The sequence below is a fragment of the Chiloscyllium punctatum genome, chromosome 11, assembly GCF_047496795.1.
Source record: "Chiloscyllium punctatum isolate Juve2018m chromosome 11, sChiPun1.3, whole genome shotgun sequence".
NCBI lineage: Eukaryota > Metazoa > Chordata > Chondrichthyes > Orectolobiformes > Hemiscylliidae > Chiloscyllium > Chiloscyllium punctatum.
The window spans coordinates 61125836-61147486 of NC_092749.1; the positions used below are offsets into that span (position 1 = coordinate 61125836).

The 21651-nt window shown below is 39.9% G+C and overlaps 1 protein-coding gene across 4 annotated transcripts; it reads left to right on the forward strand.

The window, feature by feature from the left end:
• Positions 1-146: 146 nt before the first annotated feature.
• On the forward strand, positions 147-18861 carry chac2 (ChaC, cation transport regulator homolog 2 (E. coli)). 4 transcript variants are annotated; one of them, XM_072580903.1, is made up of 3 exons: positions 147-329; positions 7587-7622; positions 16454-18861. In XM_072580903.1, the coding sequence occupies exons 1-3, from the start codon at positions 267-269 to the stop codon at positions 16835-16837; spliced, it is 483 nt and encodes a 160-aa protein (XP_072437004.1). In that variant the 5' UTR covers positions 147-266; the 3' UTR covers positions 16838-18861. The 4 variants fall into 4 exon arrangements, with proteins under 4 accessions (XP_072437004.1, XP_072437005.1, XP_072437003.1 ...); XM_072580905.1 differs by having other exon boundaries at positions 213-401; positions 16454-18860; XM_072580904.1 differs by lacking the exon at positions 7587-7622.
• Positions 18862-21651: the final 2790 nt, after the last annotated feature.

Here is a 21651-nt window from a genome sequence, read left to right on the forward strand (position 1 = left end):
CTAGCACTAGCCCTTCAGTGATAGGTGGAATCGGGGGCAGGGCGTGTGGGCTGCCGGGGACTGTAGTCCGCATGGCGCGAGGTCACGTGATATACGTCGGCTGCAGAACTACATTTCCCATCAGGGTTTTGGGGCGCCGTACCGTGCGTGCATGCGCGGTGCATCCGTTGGTGAGTCGGTTCTTGGGCTGATCGTGGCGGAGACGGTGATCGGTCGGTTCGCGGTTAAGAAAGGACGCGGTCACTGTGCTGGAGGAAGGTGTCGGCATGTGGATATTCGGCTACGGTTCGCTGATCTGGAAAGTGGATTTCCCTTATCAGGAGAAGTTGGTGGGTTACATTCGGGGCTACATCCGTCGATTCTGGCAGGGCAGCACCGACCACCGGGGTGTCCCGGGCAAGGTGAGTCAGGGTAGGCGGCACCGGCACCGGCTGCTCCGAATAACCGTCCCCAGATGTGACGGCTGTTTAAATCCTGGCGGCTGCCAGTGGGGCTGGAAGGTGTTCCTTCTCAGCCACCTTCCAAATCTTTAGGAGCAGGTGTGTCTCCTTGTCCAAGCCGCAGAGCTTCCCTCCCGTCCTCTTCTCCATATGAGTAACACATCTGCTCGGTAAGCATTTGGAGCAGTGCAGACAGGACTTGTCCCTTATGCTAGATACGTAAACAGCCAATGTCTAGAATAAGAGTCGAGAGTGTGGTGCTGGAAAAGCACAGCCGGTCAAGCACCACACTCTCGACTTTTAATCTCCAGCATCTGCGTTCCTCACTTACGCCTAATGTCTAGAATAAGTCTAGTCCAATAATATTTGTCTGGCGCCATAGCATATGTGACACTAAACAAAACTAAAGAACTGCAAATCAGAAACGCAAGCTGGAAGAACAACTCATTTTCCGTTTGGGGACAGCCTTCAGGCCTTAATTAGGAGAAAGTCAGGACTGTAGGTGCTGGAGTTGGAAAGGCACAGCAGATCAGGCAGCATCCAAGGAGCAGGATGCTGCCTGACCTGCTGTGCTTTTCTGGCAGCACCCTTTTGAATCTTCAGATCTCGATGTAGACTTCAACAATTTTTATGGCCAGAGCATCTTCTTTGTCATTTGGGAAGCTACCAAAATGAGCATGAATCAAACATAAGTAAATCATACCATTAGTCTTTGGCCTAATTTTCGCAATAAGCAGTGAAGTAACCATGGTGTACTGTTGATCTCAAAGCTGACTACAGGAAGTTAAATGCATTATTCACCCTAGGATTTTTATTTAAACTTCAGAGTGTTCAATAAATAATTAGGGCAAACAGGTATTGAGAGTGGCTGTAATGCAACAAGGGGTACGTCAGGTTCCAAGAGATCAATTGTGTTAGGGGATTCTCTAGTCCAAGGTACAGACAGACGTTTCTGTGGCCAGCAGCAAAAAAGCAGGGTAGTGTGTTGCTTCCTTGGTGCCAGGACAAGGATGTCTCAGCGAGAGTGCAGAATGTTCTCACTGGGGAGAGGGGCCAGCAAGAGGTCATTGTCCACATTGGAACCAACGACATAGAAAGGGAAAAGGTTGAGATTCTGAAGGGCAATTACAGAGACTTAGGCAGAAATTTAAAAAGGAGGTCCTTGAGAGTAGTAATATCTGGATTACTCTTGGTGCTACTAGCTAGTTAGGGCAGGAATAGGAGGATAGAGCAGATGAATGCATGGCTGAGGAGCTGGTGTATGGAAGAAGGATTCACATTTTTGGACCATTGGAATCTCTTTTGGGGTAGAAGTGACCTGTACAAGAAGGACGGATTGCACCCAAATTGGAAGGGGACTAAAATACTGACAGGGAGATTTGCGAGAGCTGCTCGGGAGGATTTAAACTAGTAAGAGCACTCAGGGAGATAGTGAGGAAGTAGATCAATCTGAGACTGGTACATTTGAGAACAGAAGTGAGTCAAACAGTCAGGGCAGGCAGGGACAAGGTAGGACTAATAAATTAAACTGCGTTTATTTCAATGCAAGGGACCTAACAGGGAAGGCAGATAAACTCAGGGCATGGTTAGGAACATGGCACTGGGATATCATAGCAATTACAGAAACATGGCTCAGGGATGGGCAGGACTGGCAGCTTAATGTTCCAGGATACAAATGCCACAGGAAGGATAGAAAATGAAGCAAGAGAGGAAGAGGGGTGGCATTTTTGATAATGGATAGCATTACAGCTGTACTGAGGGAGGATAGTCCTGGAAATACATCGAGAGAAGTTATTTGGGGGGAACTGAGAAATAAGAAAGGGATGATCACCTTATTGGGAGTGTATTATAGACCCCCCAATAGTCAGAGGGAAATTGACAAACAAACTTGTAAGGAGATCTCAGCCATCTGTAAAAATAATAGGTGGCTATGGTAGGGGATTTTAACTTTCCAAACATAGAATGGGACTGCCATACTGTTAAGTGTGTACAAGACAATTTTCTGATGCAGTATGTGGATGTACCAACGAGAGAAGGTGCAACACTTGACCTACTCTTGGCAAATAAGGCAGGGCAGGTGACTGAGGTGTTAGTGGGGGGAGCACTTTGGGGCCAGTGACCATAATTCTATTAGATTTAAAATAGTGATGGAAAAGGATAGATCAGATCTAAAAGTTGAAGTTCTAAATTGGAGAAAGGCCAATTTTGACGGTATTAGGCAAGAACTTTGGAAAGCTGATTGGGGGCAGATGTTCGCAGGTAAAGGGGCAGCTGGAAAATGGGAAGCTTTCAGAAATGAAATAACGAGAATCCAGAGAAAGTATATTCCTGTTAGGGTGAAAGGAAAGGCTGGTAGGTATAGGGAATGCTGGATGACGAAAGAAATTGGAGGGTTTGGTTGAGAAAAAGAAGGAAGCATATGTAAGGTATAGATAGGATAGATCGAGTGAATCCCTCGAGTATAAAGGAAGTAGGAGTATACTTAAGAGGGAAATCAGGAGGGCAGAAAGGGGATATGAGATAGCTTTGGCAAATAGAATTAAGGAGAATCCAAAGAGATTTAACAAATACGTTAAGGTCAAAAGGGTAACTAGGGAGAGAATAGGACCCCTCAAAGGTAAGCAAGGTGGCCTTTGTGTGGAGCCGCAGAAAATGAGGGAGATATTAAATGAGTATTTTGCATCAGTATTTACTGTGGAAAAGGATATGGAAGATATAGACTGTTGGGAAATAGATGGTGACATCTTGCAAAATGTCCATATTACAGAGGAGGAAGTGCTGGATGTCTTGAAATGGTTAAAGGTGGATAAATCCTCAGGACCTGATCAGGTGTACCCTAGACCTCTGTGGGAAGCTAGGGAAGTGATTGATGGGCGTCTTGCTGAGATATTTGTATCATCAATAGTCACAGATGAAGTGCTGGAAGACTGGAGGTTGGCTAACGTGGTGCCACTGTTTAAGAAGGGTGGTAAGGCCAAGCCAGGGAACTATAGACCAGTGAATCTGACCTCGGTGGTGGGCAAGTTGTTGGAGGGAATCCTGAGGGACAGGATGTACGTGTATATGGAAAGGCAAGGACTGATTAGGCATAGTCAACATGGCTTTGCGCGTGGGAAATCATGTCTTACAAAGTTCGATTGAGTTTTCTGAGGAAGTAACAAAGACGATTGATGACGGCAGAGCGGTAGATGTGATCTATGTGGACTTCAGTAAGGCGTTCAACAAGGTTCCCCATGGGAGACTGATTAGCAGGGCTAGATCTCATGGAATACAGGAAGAACTAGCCATTTGGATACAGAACTGGCTCAAAGATAGAAGACAGAGGGTGTTGGTGGAGGGTTGTTTTTCAGACTGGAGGCCTGTGACCAGTGGAGTGCCACAAGGATTGGTGCTGGGCCTTCTACTTTTTGTCATTTACATAAATTATTTGGATGTGAGCATAAGAGGTACAGTTAGTAAGTTTGTAGATGACACCAAAATTGGAGGTGTAGTAGACAGCGAAGAGAGTTACTTCAGATTACAACAGGATCTTGACCAAATGGGCCAATGGGCTGAGAAGTGGCAGATGGAGTTTAATTCAGATAAATGTGAGGTACTGCATTTTGGGAAAGCAAATCTTAGCAGGACTTATACACCTAATGGTAAGGTCCTAGGGAGTGTTGCTGAACAAAGAGACCTTGGTGTGCAGGTTCATAGCTCCTTGAAAGTGGAGTCGCAGGTAGATAGGATAATGAAGGAGGCATTTGGTATGCTTTCCTGTCTTGGTTAGTGTATTGAGTACAGGAGTCGGGAGGTCATGTTGCGGCTGTATAGGACATTGGTTAGGCCACTGTTGGTATATTGCATGCAGTTCTGGTCTCCTTCCTATCGGAAAGATGTTGTGAAACCTGAAAGGGTTTAGTAAAGATTTACAAGGATGTTGCCAGGGTGGAGGATTTGAGCTATAGGGAGAGGCTGAACAGGTTGAGGCTGTTTTTCCTGGAGCATCGGAGGCTGAGGGGTGACCTTATAGAGGTTTACAAAATTATGAGGGGCTTGGATAGGGTAAATAAGCAAAGTCTTTTCCCTGGGGTGGGCAGAGTTCAGAACTAGAGGGCATAGGTTTAGGGTGAGAGGGGAAAGATATAAAAGAGACCTCAGGGACAACGTTTTCACACAGAGGGTGGTACGTGTATGGAATGAGCTGCCAGAGGAAGAGGTGGAGGCTGGTACAATTTCAACATTTAAGAGATATTTGGATGGGTGTATGAATAGGAAGGGTTTGGAGGGATATGGGCCGGTTGCTGGCAGGTGGGACTAGATTGGGTTGAGATATCTGGTCGGCATGGACCGAAGGGTCTGTTTCCATGCTGTACATCTCTGACTCTAAGCGCATATCACTCTACTAAAGGCCATTTTTGCTCCTTCATAATCTACAGACCTTTAGATCCAGAAAATAACCTGGGGCAGTGTTTTGTAGAGGTTAAATTAATAGTTATGGCTTATATTTTAGGTTTAATCAAGAAGTGTATCTCAAAAATCATCATCAAGAAATAACTCACTCTACTCACTACTGCAGACTTTCTGTAGGCCACACTTAATACAATTCACTTATCTCTTTCTGTACTGTGACTTTCCCCAAACAGTTCCTCCAAGGTCAGTTGTGAATTTCACTGTTTGTTAATTTTCCCAAATGCATTCCGATGTCCAGCAGTACATGATCTCTCTCTCTCTCTCTCTCTCTCTCTCTCTCGCACTGACCTCACCATGTGCTTCCTTTGTGCTTCTCCCTTTTGAAACTGCTGTTGTTTTGACTTTTTTTCCAAAGTTCCAAAACAATATAACAGCATCTAAAACTGGAATTCGAGGAAATCACCTCCAACACCCAAAATACCTCAAAAAAAGGAGCAGCTGTTATAGCCAGAAATTTTTCCCGTCCTCCATCTTGGATTATCCAGAATCCTTTATTTCCCCACATTCTGTATCTTCCACATCTTTATTCCATTTGTCTTTATTCTTGATAGGTTACCAGATCTGGTCAACTGATTCAGATTTGTGCTGCTGCAAAATCTTATCCAACCATTGATGCACTATTAATCAACTGGTAATCATGAGTAAAATGATGGAACAACTCAGCAACAGTGCTGTCAGGCAGCGTTTGACCTATGATTTGATGTTCAATTTAGATTCTGCCAAGAAGACTTATTCCATATCTCACCACAGACTTTGTCCCATTTTGGACATGATTTGTATTCTAGAGCTGAGATGCAAATGACTGCCAATGTTTATATGTTTCACTGAAAATGAGAACTGTTCTGCATTTCAGTTTTTTTATCTTGTGCAGTGTCAGACATTTTGTTTTGAATTCTTTGGTGGGGATTAAATTTGATTATTTTTTTCACCGTCCTGGACACCACGAGCAAGACCAAATTGTTGCACGTCAATAGTTGCTTTTGAAAAGGTGGTAGTGAACCATCTTCTTGAAATGCTATTAGACATCTATTGCAGCTACACCATTGCTACTGTTAGGAAGTGAGTTCCAAGATTTTGATTCATTGACAGTCAAGGAATAACAATATGTCTCCAAATGTGATGGTATGTTGCTTGAAGGAGAATTTGCAGGTGGCGGACTTCCCTTGTGCCTTCCCCTTCTATGTGGGAGAAATTAGAGTCTTGGTGAGTTGCTGCTGTGCATCATGTGGTTGAGGAAGGAAAATGGGGTGTTAATTATATGGGCATCTTGAGTGTTGTCATTGCTACCCTCGCCGAGGCAAGCGGAAAATGTTTCATCATGCCATTGACTTGTGCCTTGTTTGATGGTGTATAGAAATTTTGAGGACACAAAAAGTAAGTTACTCACTATAGAGTTGTTGGCCTCTAACCTGCTTTTGTAACTCCCACAGTTTTATGGATGGTCAAATCCTAAGCATGTTAATACCCAGCTAGTTGGGTGTCAGTAATGTAAATTCATGAACCTGTTCATTTATGGCAAATACAACCTATTATTTGTTATAGTTGATTATTGATTATGTTTATCACAACTGCTGTATTGATAAAATACCCATTATTTATAAACCAAAAATATCAGAATGATGCATTCAAATATTTGTTGTTCTTGGCGTATTGATGACCTGTATCTTTTGCCCATCTCTAGTTGCTTGTGGGCAGTAATGTGGAACTAAATTCTCACGTTTACGGAGTCAGATAGGCATGGTAAATTAAGCAATTCAGTTGATTTTTGTCTTTTTATGGGCTAGGTGAACTTTTATGATGAACTAAATTATTGATTTGGCTTGACAACTTGACATGAAATTTGAACTTTTCATCTGTGAGTTGTTCGTCCCAGGTCTTGACTAATAGACTAATGTTTGTATAATCATTGTTTCTTTCTGAAAGCAGGTTTTAAAATAAAAATAGTCTAAATTTTGTCAGTGTTTTACTTTGAGTTTATTTCCATTTAAATCAATTGTGTAGTTTTTCTCTATTTCTATTGTTTGGATAGAATAAACTTAAATAAGGCATACTTTGAACATTGGATACTCCAATATTTTATACAGGTTGTTCTGCTATAACACGCGTTTCATTAATGCGAATTTGCTGTAACACAGTTGGGGACACTGTTTCTAAAGCGCGAACTTTACTGACTGTGACCTGATTACATCGACAACACTTCAAGTGCTGTTCCTAGAGCACAATTTTTCTATAATACAGGGTTGCACAAGAGTGTAACCATTACGTTATAGAAGAACTACCTGTAAAAGCGTATGGCTTACAATTCTGATTCGGTACATTCAAAAGTCTAATGTACAAAATTGTGTAGCATGATTCACCAATATGGTGACTGACTTTGCCTGATAGCAGTGAGGTAATCTATTACTGTTATATAGTTGGAAAGTCGGGTAAGTCGTCTGCAGAGTGGTTTCTGAAAGAAAGGGCCACAATTTGTGTAGTTAATGAAGTTTTGATTTAAGTTCTGTTTTGTAACTGGAACCAGTGTATTTACAATCCAATATATTTTAGTTTTGTCAGAAAGCAAGGAAATAATTTTTATTTTGAGGTCTTTTAAAGTTCAACCAAATTTGGCTTGTCCATAATCGTAGTTTAATTATACTATGTCATTATGTACCTCGTTAAGACTTTATGTATTTTTTCATTCCATCCCTGTAGCCTGGAAGAGTTGTCACACTTGTTGAAGATCCTGAGGTAAAAGAATAATGCATAATTGAAAATTTTAAACTGACTTCAGGACTGATTTACAATTAATTCATAAATGTATTTGAAATATTTGTTTTTGCATAGGAACAACAGCTATTGCATATTAATTAGCTGATCGAGTGTAAAATGCCAGTAAAATTGTTCTAAGTTGTAGCATTGTGTATTATTGTAAAAATCTATAGTTCTGAAGGATGCAAGCTTTGTAAAATACAGGTGCTCCATTTGTCAGCTTGCAACTTAAGGCAAGGAAACTATGCTTAACTTCAGTATGCTTATTGCACAATACTGAACATTAATATGGACAGGTTGGCTAAAGTCTAGTTTAAAGATTGTTTTCTTGTCTAAGGAGGTGAGAAGAAAACTCAGTAAGATTAACATTAGATCAAAAGTTTGGACAATTTTAAAAGCCAATAAAGAATCACATTTTAATTCCCCATTTTATTTTTAAAAAAGGGACAGCCAGTTTGAAATATAAAAACAGTAAGCATTCTAATTTGTTTCAAAATATCAAGAGTAAAGTAAGTGTTTGGTCCTCTGCAAAAACAGAGTCTGGAGAATTAATAATGGAAAACAAGGAAACGATACAAGTGTCATTCTGGTTCCTTGTTTGCTTTCACTGTGTAAAGCATAAAACCATGCCAAAATACTTGGAAAAACAAGGGCTAAAAGGGAGAGATGAACTTAAAACAATCATAATCATTGGAGAATGGGTACATAGAAAATTATTTCAGCTCAAGTCCCAAATCTAATGGCTTGCAATCTAGGGTCTTAAAAAATTGGTTGCAGAGACAATAGAAGCACTGTGATCTTTCAAAAGATCCCAGCAGATTGGGGGGGTGGGGAGTTCATGTAAAATCTGTATTCAAAGAGAAAGAAAGTAAAGAATGCAAAAGCCCATAAAACTAATATCTGTCAGAAGAAAAATGTTACAATCCATGATGGAGGTTATGCCAAGACATTTGGAAAATCATAAGTATGAGGCAAAATTAACACTTTCTTCATTACTTGTTCATTTCTCAAAGAACTCTAATCAATTAATGTAGATTTCCAAAAGGTATTTATTTACGTGATGTCACAGAAAAAGGTTAATACACAAGATATGTTTTATTTATATTCACTCCTCATAGGTTAGTTCTCAGGTAGGGTCACACATAGAGTCAAAATTCATAGAGATGTACAGCATGGAAACAGACCCTTTGGTCCAACTTGTCCATGCTGACCAGATATCCCAACCCAATCTAGTCCCACCTGGCAGCACCTGGCCCATATCCCTCCAAACCCTTCCTATACGTATACCCATTCAAATGCCTTTTAAATGTTGTAATTGTACTAGTCTCCACCACGTCCTCTGGCAGCTCATTCCATACACTTACCACCCTCTGAGTGAAAATGTTACCCCTTAGGTCTCTTGTTTATCTTTCCCCTCTCACCCTGAATCTATGCCCTCTAGTTCTGGACTTTCCCACCCCAGGGAAAAGATTTTGTCTATTTATCCTATCCATGTCCTCATGATTTTATAAACCTGTATAAGGTTCTGACGTTCCAGGGAAACCAGCCCCACCATATTCAACCTCTTCCTATAGCTCAAATCCTCTAACCCTGACAACATCCTTGTAAATCTTTTCTGAACCTTTTCAAGTTTCACAACATCTTTCTGATAGGAAGGAGACCAGAATTGCACGTAATATTCCAACAGTGGCCTAACCAATGTCCTGTACTCAATACTCTGATCAATAAAGGAAAGCATACCAAACGCCTACTTCACTATCCTACCTATCTGCAATTCCACTTTCAAGAGCTATGAACCTGCAGTCCAAGGTCTTCGTTCAGCAACACTCCCTAGGGCCTTACCATTAAGTGTATAAGTTCTGCTAAGGTTTGCTTTCCCAAGATGCAGCACTTCACATTTATCTAAATTAAACTCCATCTCCTCCTCCTCGGCCCATTGGCCCCTCTGATCAAAATCCCGTTGTAATCTGAGGTAACCTTCTTCACTGTCCACTACACCTCTAATTTTGGCGTCACCAGCAAACTTACTACCTATGGCTCTTATGCTCGCATCCAAATCATTTATGTAAATGACAAAAAGTAGTGGACCCAGCACCGATCCTTGTGGCAGTCCACTGGTCACAGGCCTCCATCTGAAAAATAACCCTCCGCCACCACTGTGTCTTCTACCTTTTGAGCCAGTTCTGTATCCAGAAAGCGAGTTCTCCCTGTGATCTAACCTTGCTCACCAGTCTCCCATGGGGGACCTTGTCAAACGTCTTACCGACGTCTATATAGATCACATCTACCACTCTGCCCTCATCAATCCCATTTGTTACTTCAAAAACCTCAATCAAGTTTGTGTGACATGATTTCCCATGCATAAAGCCATGTTGCCTATCCCTAATTAGTCCTTGCCTTTCCAAATACATGTACATCCTGTCCCTCAGGATTCCCTCCAATACCTTGCTGACCACTGACGTCAGGCTCACTGGTCTATAGTTCCCTGGCTTGTCCTTACCACCTTTCTTAAACAGTGGCACCACATTAGCCAACCTCCAGTCTTCCGGCACCTCACGTGTGACTACCGATGATACAAATATCTCAGCAAGACGCCCATCAATCACTTCCCTAGCTTCCCACAGAGTTCTAGGGTACACTTGATCAGGTCCTGGGGATTAATCCACTTTTTTTGTGTTTCAAGACATCCACTGTTTCCTCGTCTGTAATATGGACATTTTTCAGGATGCCACCATCTATTTCTCTACATTCTGTATCTTCCAAAATATTTGTTTAACTCTGATTTTTCTCCTCTGATTCTGCCAGAATTGCTGAGTTTTTCCAGCAACTCTCAGCTTTTGTTTTCCTTTTGTTACTTCTCACTATGACCTCAGTCTCTCTTCTTTTTGGTGTACAGTCAGCTGTTTGGTTGCCTGACCTACCCTGATATACTGTGTTTAAAGTCCATCTCTTTGATCAAACCTATGATGCCTCCAATCTTTCCCTTTTAGTTGCCATCAAATTTCTCCCTCTGGAGATCCTTAAGTCATTTTCTATTAATGATGCTACATAAATTTAAGTTGTTGATGGCACTCCCAAATTTTGCCAAATATCTATTTCACTATATATCCTTGTTTGTCCTTTTTACTTCATCCTAATCCTAACTTTTGCTTTCAATCTTTCCCAGTAGGAATATGTCACCTTTACTGAGGTAAATTTGATCTAAAAACATTACTGGATGTAGTTGAAGTTCATTCCCCAGAACATCCCCTAACCTGAACCCTATGCTGGTGCTTCCTGGATAGTTCTGTATCTTTCTGACCTGAAAAACATTAACATTGCAGAAATGTAAATAGTATTTCCTGACTAATAAAAATACAATGTTGATCTTATACTGTGATACCATAGCACACCAAGTAACATATCCACCAAGTAATACAGTAACTGGATCAATTATACCTTAAGCTGTCCATGAGAAAGCCAGGGGCCATCTGTAAACGTGAGTTCTATAACCATGAGATTATTCAGACCTAAAGTTTTCTTTGAAGAGGCTGATACAAGCAACATTAAGCTAGGTCTGCAATCTGATTTTTTTTAAACCCCTGTTATTTCAAGAATGTCCAACTTTCAGGAAGTCTTTGTTTTATTTATTTCGATGAAAGGTTTCATCGAATTACTTTTTGGTTCATTTGTGAATACTTTTGATTTTAGGTATTTATTATAATTCATTCATGGAATATGAGCTTTGTTATCCATACTTGCCTTGAGAAAGGATGCTGAGCTACTGCCTTGAACCACTGCAGTTCATTTGATGTAGGTAGACACACAATAAGGTTTTTGACCCAGGACTCTGAAGGTGCAACAATATTTCAGGCTGGTGAGTGGCTTGGTGGGGAACACGCAGATGCTTTTTCTCCCATGTATCTGCTAACTTTGTCATTCTGGAGGGAAGTGGTCAGAGAGATATTCAGCATGGAAACGGACCCTTCGGTCCAACTCGTCCATACCGACCAGAAATCTTAAATAAATCTGGTCCCAGTTGCCAGCACTTGGGCCATGTCTCTCTCAATCCTTCCTATTCATATAATCAACCAGACACATTTTAAATGTTGTAATTGTACCAGCCTTTACCACTTTGACAGCTCATTTCGTACACGCACCACACTCTGCTTGAAAAGGATGCCACTTAGGTCCTTTTTAACTCTTTCTCCTGTCAGCTTAAACTTATGCCCTCTAGTTTTGGACTCCGTCAACCCAGGGAAAAGAACTTGTCTATTTACCCTATCCATGTCCCTCATTTTATAAACCTCTAAAAGGTCACCCCTCAGCCTCTGATGCTCCAGTGAGAACAGTCCCATTCTATTCAGCCTCCCCCTATAGCTCAAACCCTCCAACCCTAGCAACGTCCTTGTAAATCTTTTCTGAACCCTTTCAAGATTCACAACATCCTTCCTCGAGCAGGGAGACCAGAATTGCATGCAGTATTCCAATAGTGGCCTAATCAATGTCCTGTACAGCCGCAACATGACCTCCCAATCTCTATACTAGTATACAGTGCGAAGTTTTCCGTCACACTCCTGTCTTGTGCCTTGTAAATGATGGACAGGCTTTGTGGATTCAGGAGGTGAGTTACTTGCCACAGTATTCCTAACCTCTGACCTGCTGTTTATAACCACTGTGTCTATGTGGTGAGTCCAGTTGAGTTTCTGGTCAATGATAACCCCAGGATGTTGATAGTGGAGGTTCAGGGATGGTAATACCATTGAATGTCATGGGGAGGTGGTTAGATTGATGGCCGTAGCCTGACATTTGCATGGCACAAATGTTACTTGCCACTTGTCAGCACAAGCCTGGATGTTATCCAGATATTGAAGCATTTGAACACTGCTTCAGTATCTGAGGAGTCATGAATGGTGCTGAACATTGTGCAATCATCAGTGAGCATCTGCACTTCTGACCTTTTGTTAATGCAGCTGTGTTCATCGCAATTCTGACTTGCGTCTCGTAGGTGGTGAACAGGCTTTGGGGAGTCAGATAGTGAGTTATTCACGACAGGATTCTTAGCCTCTGAACTGGTCTTGTAGCCATATAGTATTTATATGGCTAGTCCAGTTCAGATTCTGGTCAATGGTAACCCCTGGATGTTGCTAATGATGCCCTTTGAATGTCAAGGAAATGTCTTGTTGGAAATGGTCATTCCCTGGCACTTGCGCAAATACTTGCGATTAGTCAGCCCAAATCTGGATGTTGTCCAGCTCTTGCTGCATTGAGAAAGACTGTATATTCAGTATCTCAGGAGTCATGAATGATGCTGAACATTGTGCAAGCATGAGAGAACATACCCACTTCTGAACTTATGATGGAGGGAAGGTTATATTACCAGGCAGCTGAAGATGATTAGGCCTAGAACATGACTGTGAGGAACTCCTTCATAACTGTCCTGGAGTTGAGATGACTGACCTCCAACAAGCATAATCATCTTCTTTGTGTCAGGTATGACTTCAAACAGGAAGAGTTTTTCCCAGGTTCCCACAGACTCAAATTTTGCTAGATATCCTTGATGCTTTGCTTGATCAAATGCAGCCTTGTTTTTTTAAGGCCAGTCACATGCCTCACCTCTGGAATTTAGCTCCTGTGTGCATGTTTGAACCAATCCTGTAATGGCATCAGGAGCTGATTGATTGGCCCTGGCAGAACCCACACTGACCAGTGAACATTTTGGATATAAGTTTGCTCACTAAGCTAGAAGGTTCGTTTTCAGACGTTTTGTCACCATACTAGGTAACGTCATCAGTGAGCATCCGGATGAAGCATTGGTGGTATGGCTCACTTTTTGTGTGTTTAGGTTTCTTTGGGTTGGTGGTGTAATTTCCTGTTTTTTTTTCCTCATGTGGTGGTAAATGGGATCAAGTCATTGGGTTTCTTGACAGAGTTCCAGCTAAAATGCCATGCTGCTAGGAATTCTCATGCGTGTCTCTGTTTGGCTTGTTCTAAGGTGGATGTCCCAGTCGAAGTGATATTGTTGCTGACCTGTGTGTAAGGATACTAATGAAAGTTGGTCTCATTTTGGAGATGTCTTTGATGTAGGGGAGAGTGGCTAGGATTCCTGGACATGTTTTGTCTGCTTGTTTGGGTTTGTTGCTGAGAAATCGGCAGACTGTGTTCATTGGGTACACATTCATTTTGCATACACTTTACAGGTGATTTTCCTCTTCTCTTCATAGCTCCTCTGTGCTGCAGTGTGTGGTGGCTCGTTGATATAAGGTTCTAGTGCAGCATCGTTTATGGGTGTTGGGATGATTGCTTCTGTCGTTCGGTATTTGGTCTGTGTGTTGTTTTCCTGTAGACACTGGTTTGAAGTTTTCCATTGGCTGTTGGCTCTACTGCGAGGAAAGGCAGTTTGTTGTTGTTTTCCTCCTCTTTAATGAATTTTATCCCAGTAAGGATATTATTGATGGTCTTGAAGGTTTCCTCTAATTTGTCTCATTTAGTGTCATCCATGGAGCGGATCCAAAGTTTGGGTTGGATGTTTGTTCGGGTCTCTGCATTACTGCCTCTGCTAAGAACCCTGATATCGGAGATGCTATGGGTGTTCCGTTGGTTTGTCTGGAGTTTTGTTGTTGAAGGTAAAGTGGGTGGTAAGGCATAGGTCCACTAGCTTGATGATATTGTTGCTGATGAAGTTAGTGGTGTTTAGTGTATGTGCCTTTGGTTCTTGTAACAATGTAGTCAGTGTTTTCTTGGCAAGGTTGATGTTGATAGATGTAAACAGGGCTGTTATGTCAGAGGAGACCATTATTTCATCCTCTTCTATCTCGGTGTCTTTGGTCTTCAGGAGTTCTTGGGTGGAGTGGATTGTGTGGTGTGAGTCTTCTTCTTGGTGTTCTAGTCTTTGATGTAATTCCTTGGCCAATCTGCAAGTTGGTGTTCCAGGTAGCGAGACTATGGGTCTGAGGGGGGCTCATAGTTTGTGGATTTTGGGTAATCTGTAGAAGCGGGGTGTGTTGGATCCGTCTGGTTTCATTTACCACCCCCCAGATTTTACAAAAAAGGAAATTACATTCCCACCGGAAATGACATCGCCAACCCAAGGATACCTAAACACACAAATAGAAAGCGGGCCATGCCACCAGTGCTTCATCCGGAAGTTTGCTGATGATGTTACCTAGTATGGTGACGAAACATCTGAAAGTGAGCCTTCCAGCTTAGTGAGCAAAGCTACATCCAGAACCTCAACCTGAACTACAAATCTTCTCAAAACTCGCTAGTGAACACTATATTGCTAAATAAATGCTGCCTGATAGCACTGTTGATGACACTTTCCATCACTTTACTGATGAAAGTAGACTGATGCAGTAATTAGTGGGGTTGTATTTGACTTGCTTTTTGTGTATAGGACATAGGTAATTTTCCACAGTATTGGGTAGATGCCAATGTTGCTGCTGTACTGAAACATCTTGGCTAGTGGCATAGCAAGTTCTGGAACAGATATCTTGAGTATTATTGACAGAACGTCATCAGGTCCTTTTAGAGTATGTAACACCTCCACCTGTTTCTTGATCTCTCATGGAGTGACTTAAATTGGCCTAAAGACTGTTTTGGCTAAATCTATCTTGCTGGGGATGTCTAGAGATGGATCATCCACTCAGGCAAGTACATCAACCTTATTTTGTGCATGGGCTTTCCCCATCTTTGAGAATGGAGATATTCTTGGAATCTCATCACATCCAGTGAGTTGTTTAATTGTCCACCACTGCGTGGCAAGACTAAATTACTTAGCCCTCTCTGGCACATGTTGCTTATGCTGTTCGACATGCAAATAATCCTGCTGTGTGCCTTCACCAGATTGGCACTTGTTATTTTTCAGAATGTCTTGTGACATACATGGCTTTGTGCACTTTTCTTTGAACCAAGGTTGATCCTCTGGCTTTATGCTGAGAGTAGAGTCAGGTATATGCTGGCCCATGAAATTACAGATTGTGTGCTGAAATAAACTATGCTACCAGTAATGGCCCACAGTGCCTAGTCTTGAGTTGTTAGATCTGTTTGTAGGCCAGACAGTAGTGTTCCTTTCCAAAAAAACACGATAGTGAACCAGATGGGTTTGTACAACAATCAAGATTGACTTTCTTCATATCTGTTGTGGTAGGATTCAGACATAATCTGGGTGTCTGGATTACTAGCTTAGTGATAATACCACTATGCCATTGAGGTATTTTTTCCAAATTGAATTTCTGATCTTGCCCCAAGATGTTGGGAGACAAGCATATTTGTACAAAAAAATCAAACAAAGGTTTTACCTGGAATAGGATTGTTTCTGGTAAGAATGTTGGATGGGGAGAGAAAGAAGGGTGGAATTTTTAATATGGTTAGGGAAGTTTCATGATAATTCATCTTTTACACATTGCATGTCAGGTCAGTAATTTAAAATGTATAATTCAAGATAGGAGATAATGGGTTACTAACATTGTGCAATTGTAGTGTTTATGACAACATTATAAAACAGCACCAATAACAATTAGGGTGTGAAATATACAAAGGACTTGTTTTATTTCTTGCTAATAAATGTTCTACAGCATTAAGATTTGCTATGCTATTAATATGGGATGATACAAAACATGAATATTTGCATTGATACATTAACATAATTAAGGTTGTATTATAGATTATTGAACCAAATTTAAATGCAGATAGCCCATTCCAAGTTTATGAAATATGAATAATGTCCTTTTAAAATTTATTTTCTATAGTACATAAATCATAGTCAATAATAAATTGTATTTATTCTAATTTTGGACAAATACATTACCATATTGTATGTTTATATTCAGGGCCTCGTGTGGGGTGTGGTGTATAAACTTCCAGATGGAAAAGAAGAAGAAGTGAAGGAATATCTTGACTTACGAGAAAAAGATGGTTACAGGACTATTACAGTTACATTTTATCCAAAGGATACTTCAATAGATCCTTTCCCTGTGATGCAATACATAGGAACATGTGATAATCCCAATTACTTGGGTCCAGCACCCTTGGAAGACATGGCTTTGCAGATTTTAAATGCTGTTGGGCAAAGTGGAAGGAACACAGAGTACCTATTTGAACTTGCTGACTCCTTACGAAAGATCGTTCCAGAAGATACAGATGAGCACCTCTTTTCATTAGAGAAAATGGTCAAGGAACTCTTGGAGAGAAATGGAAAAAGTAACTGTATATGAAGGATTGCTACAATAAAGTAGGGCTGGAATAGAGACTATTTTCAATTTAAACCCTCACTCTCTTATTTATACTTGCTGTGTCACTATTATTCCTGACAGTGTCCACCAAAACATAGAGTAAAAGGTATTACGTGCAATTTTGATGACCATAGTCTGATATTAAAAATACATGTGTCCATGTATTCTGCGTATCAAATTGTTCTCATTATTTAACCATGGACCTTGGTGAAGTCATGCTTACTCTGTAAATATAATTGTTGACAAACCTGATGACCGGATTGGTTTGCACAGACATACTCTGAATATTGGGTATTATTTTAAAATAAGTCATTTTTAATGTTTCCATAAATTTTATGATGTGGTGGAGCCAGTGTTGAACTGGGGTGGGCAAAGTTAAAAATCTCACAACACCAGGCTATAGACCAACAGACTTATTTGGAAGCACTATCTTTCAGAACACTGCTTCTTTATCAAGTAGCTGTGGAACAGGGCCATAAGACACAGAACTTGTAGCTAAATTCTGTCTCTTCTGGTCCTGCTCCACAACTATCTGATAAAGGAGCAGTGCTTTGAAAGCTAGTGCTACCAAATAAACCAGTTGGACTAATAACCTGGTGTTGTGTGATTTTTTAAATTTGTCCATAAATTTTAAGTGGAAAAGTTGCAAGTCAAGTCTCGATGTAGCAAAATTATCAGATTATCCAGTAATTGTTACTTATACAACTGCTCCCCTTGCCTTTTTAGTTGCTGGAAACAAATGACATCTGAGGATTGTATCACATGTGCAATAGATGAATCTTGGAATACAAAATTAGTCCAAGAGGTTTATGTTGTCTGTACTGCATATGATGAAGTATTCTTTACCGAACCATTGTAAACTATTGTCCCCATAGCACATCTGAATACACCCTGGAGAATACTTAACTAAAAAGCAAAAAACACTGGAAATATTCAGTAGCATCTTTTGAAAGAGAAACAGAGTTAAGCTTTCAGATCAATGATGTAGCTCTGTTGGCTGGATGACTGGTTTATAATGTTGCCAACAACATGGGTCCGATTCCCACACTGGCTGAGGTCACCATAACGGTCCTGCCTTCTCAACCTCTTCCCTTGTCAGTGTCTTGGTGAACCACTGATTAAACTCACCACTGGTTGTCTTTCTGATGAGAGAACAATCCTATGGTCCTTTAGTACTATGTCAATTTTATTTTTACCTTCATAACACTGCTTTCATTTCTTTCAAATGTCAAGTTCTGGCAGTACTGCTGTTGATATTCACAGTTCCTTTTGATCAATGCTTTCTTTCCATGTGCCATCACAAGAATCTCTCTTTTTAACTTTGCAGTGTCATCCCCTTTTATTTAATCATTTCAGTCTTCTACATATAACAGATCATTAGTTCTGGTGTAAGGATATTAATGTGAAAAATTCTATTTTTCCAAGCATTTTTAAAAATGTTTTCCAGTTTTGAGTGTGAGCAGCATTATGTTCTTGTAATAGAAAGTATTTATATTGACTATCCTATGTAATTTATCTAAGTCCAACTAGAAAACATTTGAGTTGCACTCAAGCTTGTGTACCTGGTTTACTCTGCCTCATACTTCAGGATTTAAATACTAATTGATATGCTGATTTTTTTCAAATACATCTATTGATATTTGGAAAAGATGAGATCTTAAACAATGTTCCAATAATTATTTTCAGACTGTAAAAGTTATCATTAGAAACATCTCCTCATGGTTTAAGTTATAGTAGAAGTATCTGAATTTTCACTTGCACTGAAAACCATTTAAATTGGGATTCCATTAAGGTACCTTTGTAATTCACATTTGTCAAGCTGCTGTTGTCTAGCATGTGTGATCCTGTGTTTCATGAATGTAATCTATTGTAATATTGGTATTATCAAACTTTATTTACCAGTTTTGAACAAACCTCAAAGAAACACTAAGCCATTTTTAGAAAAAATAAATCCAATATCATTAATAAGAATGTTGATTAAAATGTATTTGTTCTCTGCTGTTTACTACTGGATGCTGTCAAACTCTAAAATTTTAAAACTTCAATCTTTGTTTTTGATTTGAAATTCCTTACTAACCTGTTTACTATACAACTGTTTTCACAGCTTCAAGTTGGATTAATTTCTAGAATCCATTCCTTACAATTTTGAAAAGAGAATTTCTTAGTGTCTTGCAGTGCAGAACATTCATTGGTTAGTTCTTTGAAAAATGAACACCTAGTTTAGTGCCACCCCAGTTTTCTCTTTAGAACCCTGAATGTTGGTTTTCTTAAAATGCATAAAGGCAAAATATTGCAGATACTGGAATTCTGAAACTAAGTGTTGAAGAAACGTAGGAAGTCTGGCAGCATCTATATAGAAAGAGAAAGAATTCCAAGTGGGGTACAACTTCATACCAGATGTGAAATGTTAACTTTGTTTCTTTCTCTTCAAATGCATATCCAATTGCTTTTTGAAAGTTACAATGGAATCTAATTCTACCCAGCTTTCATGGGTCATTTATAAGTACCTCTACAAAACAATTTCTCCCTTTTGTTCTTTTGCAAAATTTTTTACGTCTATGATCTCAGGTTACCAACCCACTTGCAAGAAGAAACCCTTACCTCCTACTTGCTCCATCAAAATTCCTCCGATTTATCCATATAAGAGCTTAATGTTAACTAAAAACGAGATGAGGAGACAGTGGCATAATGATTGTCAGTAGGCAATTAATCCATTGTCTAGACTAATGCTGTGGAGTATGGCTTCAAATGCCACCATGGCAACTGATAGAATTTAAATTTCGTTCATGAAGTCTGAAATTATAAAGCTAATCTGGGTAATGATGACCATCAAATTATGACTGATGTAAAAACCCATTCAGTTCACTAATATTTTTTAGGACGTGTCCAAAGATATTAGATATTATGGCCTGCCTGTGACTCCAGTTCCCTCAGCAATATAACTGTCTCTTAGCTGGCCTCTGAAATGACCCAGCAAGCCACTCAATTAAAGGCTTTTAGGGATCGGTAATAGTAGCTGGTCTTGTCAGTGATATCCACTTCCCATGAAAGAATGTTTCAAAACAAAATAACATTTAGTCAGACTTTTGATCTACACTGAAATTACTTTTAAAACTAATTGTTCTAATGTATTACCTGTATTTATAATGCAAATCTGTCCAGCATCTACTGTGGCTTTGCTTAATTTTCTCAATCCCAGCATCTCCAATTTCTTGCATAACTCAAATGCCTGGTTCCTTGGTATAAATATTGTAAACATCACTGTCACATCACTGTGACATTCTTCCTAAAGTGTGAACGTGGAATTCTACCCACTATTGCATCTGAGGCCAAATCAATTTTGTTCTGAACATTATTCTGTAGTTTTATATTACATTGATTAGCCTGCAGTAACAGTTGTATCCTTTTCTCTTGGTTACAGTTTTATCCTTACAATGTTTTTAAACAAAAAAGAAACATTGCAATCCTTTCGGGCCTTTGGCACTACTCCCTTGTCCAACAGGTTTGAAAATTCTGCAGCTCCACTCTAACTTTTCTCAGCAGCCCAAGATTCATTCCTTTTTAATCAGGTCCATAGTAATTTTGTGATGCCAATTGTTCTGGTGCTGTACAATATCTCTGCACCTTATCTCTCACCCTGCCAACTATTACAATATTAACTTCGTCCTTTGTGAAGACTCAGTGAAAGTATTCATTCACTGTACCTTCAAGATTTCCTTCCTTGTCTTTAATTGGACCCACCATTCCTTTAACTTTTCAATTTGACACGTTTTTGTGTGTTTTGGGATCCTTTTCAATGTTTCTACCTCCAGGCAAAGAGGCAGTATGAGAAACTGTAATGATCTCCGTTAATGTCATCACTGGACAAGTCAGATCCCAGACTGAAATCTGGATTGAAAGATCCTATCTTGGTTTTGTTTTTCCATGACAGCCTCATTAAAACAAAAGAGAAACAAGTTTGCAATATTGTGTGTTTAACAGTAATGTATTGCACAAAAGAAATTAAGATAAAATACAACAAACCAAACTATTTACATATAACACAAGTTTAAAAATATTGAAACACATGATAGAAATCTAATGCCAAAAGCATCTTTTTTTTTGCAGCTCTTTCACTGCAGAAAATTTCCTAATATCCCTACAGCACTTAGTTTAATTGCGACTTCAACTCCCATTCCTGAGAATCTGATATCCTCTTCCTGAGGCCTTCGTACAGCTAAACTTGCACACTACTTCTTGTGGTATTGATTAAGGAATTAATTTTGTCTTGGAACTCTGTGGAATTAATCTTCTTCATTAAGATTGGCATATCCCCTGTTCTTTTGCTTCCTCTCGCCTCACTGCTGCTATCAACCCCTCTCTCTACCAAATTAATATGAAATTCCCACCCTGACAACACTATTTAATTCAACATTTAAAAAATTACATCAATATTGTAAATGACCAATTTGCCCCAATACTTGTCTTCATGCTCTAGAAGTTTGAGACTCTCCCTCTGCACCACTTATCCAGCACACTTCTTTACCTACACTTTTTCTTTGTTATTAGTATGTGGTACTGGAAGCAATGCAAATAATAAAATTTGCCAAAACTTTCTTAAATTGGTAAAGAAAATTAAAGTCTGGTCCTATTAGGACTTAAAAACATGAATTCCACTGCCTCATGTGATCATTGATGTTGAGACTCCTAATGTATGTACGAATCAGCTATACAGAAAATAAGAAAAACAGCAGCTGTGGATCATATAACCTCAAGCCTCCTCTTAACATTCAATATAATCTTCTGCTTCAACTCTG